At 40.8% G+C, this 2272-nt stretch overlaps 1 protein-coding gene across 1 annotated transcript in view; it reads right to left on the bottom strand.

Annotated features, from left to right (window-relative positions):
* RPP30 (ribonuclease P/MRP subunit p30) overlaps positions 1 to 2272 on the bottom strand; it is a 33823-nt gene that overhangs the window by 24339 nt on the left and 7212 nt on the right. Inside the window, exon 3 of the mRNA XM_019638999.1 lies at positions 2225 to 2269. Within this exon, the coding sequence (XP_019494544.1) occupies positions 2225 to 2269 (45 nt within the window). The remainder of the gene's footprint in view (positions 1 to 2224; positions 2270 to 2272) is intronic.

Raw genomic sequence — 2272 nt, 5'->3', positions numbered from 1 at the left:
GGGAACGGGACAGACACTGCTGCCTCCAGTGCCATCCTCCTCCTATGCCACCCCAGTGCCCCACTTCCCTCACTGCATACACTTCCTGCGAATGCCGACAACCAGCTAACAGCTAACAATAAGCAGGATCTGGCCAGGTTCGCCAAGCTGTACTTTGATATGCAAAGTTAGACATACACTCATTCGACTGAGAAATTTTACGGAGGATCCATTCTAGGCAAATACTGGGCTAATTAAAAAAGGACCACACACAGTTGGTGCTCTCTAGAAGCTCACGGTCTAGGTTGAACAGTAGGGCACGCTCATAAGAAACCAAACGAAAGCCCTCACCGAAACAGCTCCTGGGGAGCTTACCACTGCTGCGGACACGAGGAATTATGTGCACTGCTGTCTATTCCATGGACAGCATCGCATGCTTCTGCCTTCTCTCAGCCAAGCGCACAGTAGCGTATGTGGGCTTACTTAGGCAAACCTCTAGAAAATAGCCTTCCTGGATCATTACGGTAAAGAGAAAGGTATAAAAGTTGTAAGTTTAATAGCAATTCACAGAGCCGCCGCTCTGCCTATCTCCAGAGGGTGCCATTTATACAGAAACTGGACTGACAAAAAGCCTTGGCAAACTTCTAGAGTCAGACATCGCTGCCTCTGGAGAGGAACAGTATGTGGAGAGGAACGATAAAGAGTGCCATAACCTTGGGTACTGTATGGGTTTGTGCCTTTTATAACAGGTAGCTGGGGCCCATCAGAGCGCGCGTCACAGGGAATCCACCAGACAACTGTCCCAACCCTGCGACTCAAGAGCTGGGTGGCTTCTCCTTGCTGGCNCAACAAAAATTGGGTGTGTTACCAACTTTTAGTGTACAGCATAACTGAGTTGTCATTTAATAACCAAACTAAGTTACTGCTTAACAAATTTGGAAATGCCCAAGGTCCTCCTTATATTATACACCATGGTTCCATCACTGAATCGGAATCTCCTGTGGAACTGGAAACAAACAAATACCCAGAATTGATCCCAAACCTACTGGATCAGAATCTCCAGTGGTGAGGGCTGAACAGCCTGATTTTAAAAAGTTCCACAGGGTTCTTTGATGACTAAGAACCACTTGCTTCTACTCACCCCTTTTTCTGAAACGAAAATGAAAATTACTCTAATTGAACATTTTATGAGAAGAGCTACTCATAGATAAGTTGTGCTGTTTCTCTGTAATAATATAAACAACTAAGAATTGATAGTACGTCTTGAAAACTAATTTACCACACATCAGCTTCCTTAGTCAACAGCTCCATCTACTGGATAAACTTAGGCAAAACCTTCCTATAATTTTCAAACAGACTGCTTAAAAATGAACTATGCTGTAAAACTAAAACAGCAAAGATCAGTACTTTTTTTACCTGAAATATCCCTTTAATGGATATACTTTATGTAGGTGGATACTTTTTTGAACCTAGATAAAGACAACATTCAGAACTTTCTAAAAGTACCTATAACTCCTTTTACAATGTAAAACATATTCCTGAAAGCTGTATTACCATTGATTTTTTTCCTTTTATGTAATCATTTAAAATGCCCAGTGTGTTCTGTCTCAAGTTGACAAAAATGAGCATACCCGTTAAATAACCTTCTCTCTTGAAAAATCACAGAAATGGCAATTTTAAACATACAAAAGGGATTAAATTTATAACGGCTCTAAGATCAGGAAGGCGGGTAGTATCACCAGATGGCTGACTAAAGAATTTCTAGAAGACGGACAGCAGACATGATCATGCTGGTGTATAGGCTGCACCTCAGAGCATGGAGAGGGGAAAGATGAAACAGAGGTGGGAGATTTTATGCCACCCCAGAACCTTGTACCTTTCTTCCCTACCAGGCAGCAGCAAATACTAAGAAAGGCAGACATTGAAGTGATTTTAGAGCCAGAAAGAGATGGACCAATATTTACTTTCTGAAGTTTCCAATGAATGAATGAATGAATGAAGTACAGATAAAGAAACAGAAGAAAACTTGATGAGCTCTTCCTATCTGAGCCCATCAAATGTTTAGCATGATGAATAAAACAAATCAAAACAAAACAACACATGCCACCCTGTGAAATCCCAGAACTGCAAATGAAAAATCCTAAAAGTTTCAAGAGAGGGCAAAACAGATCACCTAAGAGGCATCATCAGACTTCCTTTATAAAAATAATAAACATTATTTTCTTCTACTTAATGTGTTACTTACATGAAAAAGTTTTTCTGTCTTTGGAAAAACCGCAACAATATCATACAG

This window comes from Hipposideros armiger, unplaced genomic scaffold (assembly GCF_001890085.2).
Source record: "Hipposideros armiger isolate ML-2016 unplaced genomic scaffold, ASM189008v1 scaffold_42, whole genome shotgun sequence".
NCBI lineage: Eukaryota > Metazoa > Chordata > Mammalia > Chiroptera > Hipposideridae > Hipposideros > Hipposideros armiger.
This window is presented reverse-complemented; position numbering and strand designations above follow the sequence as displayed.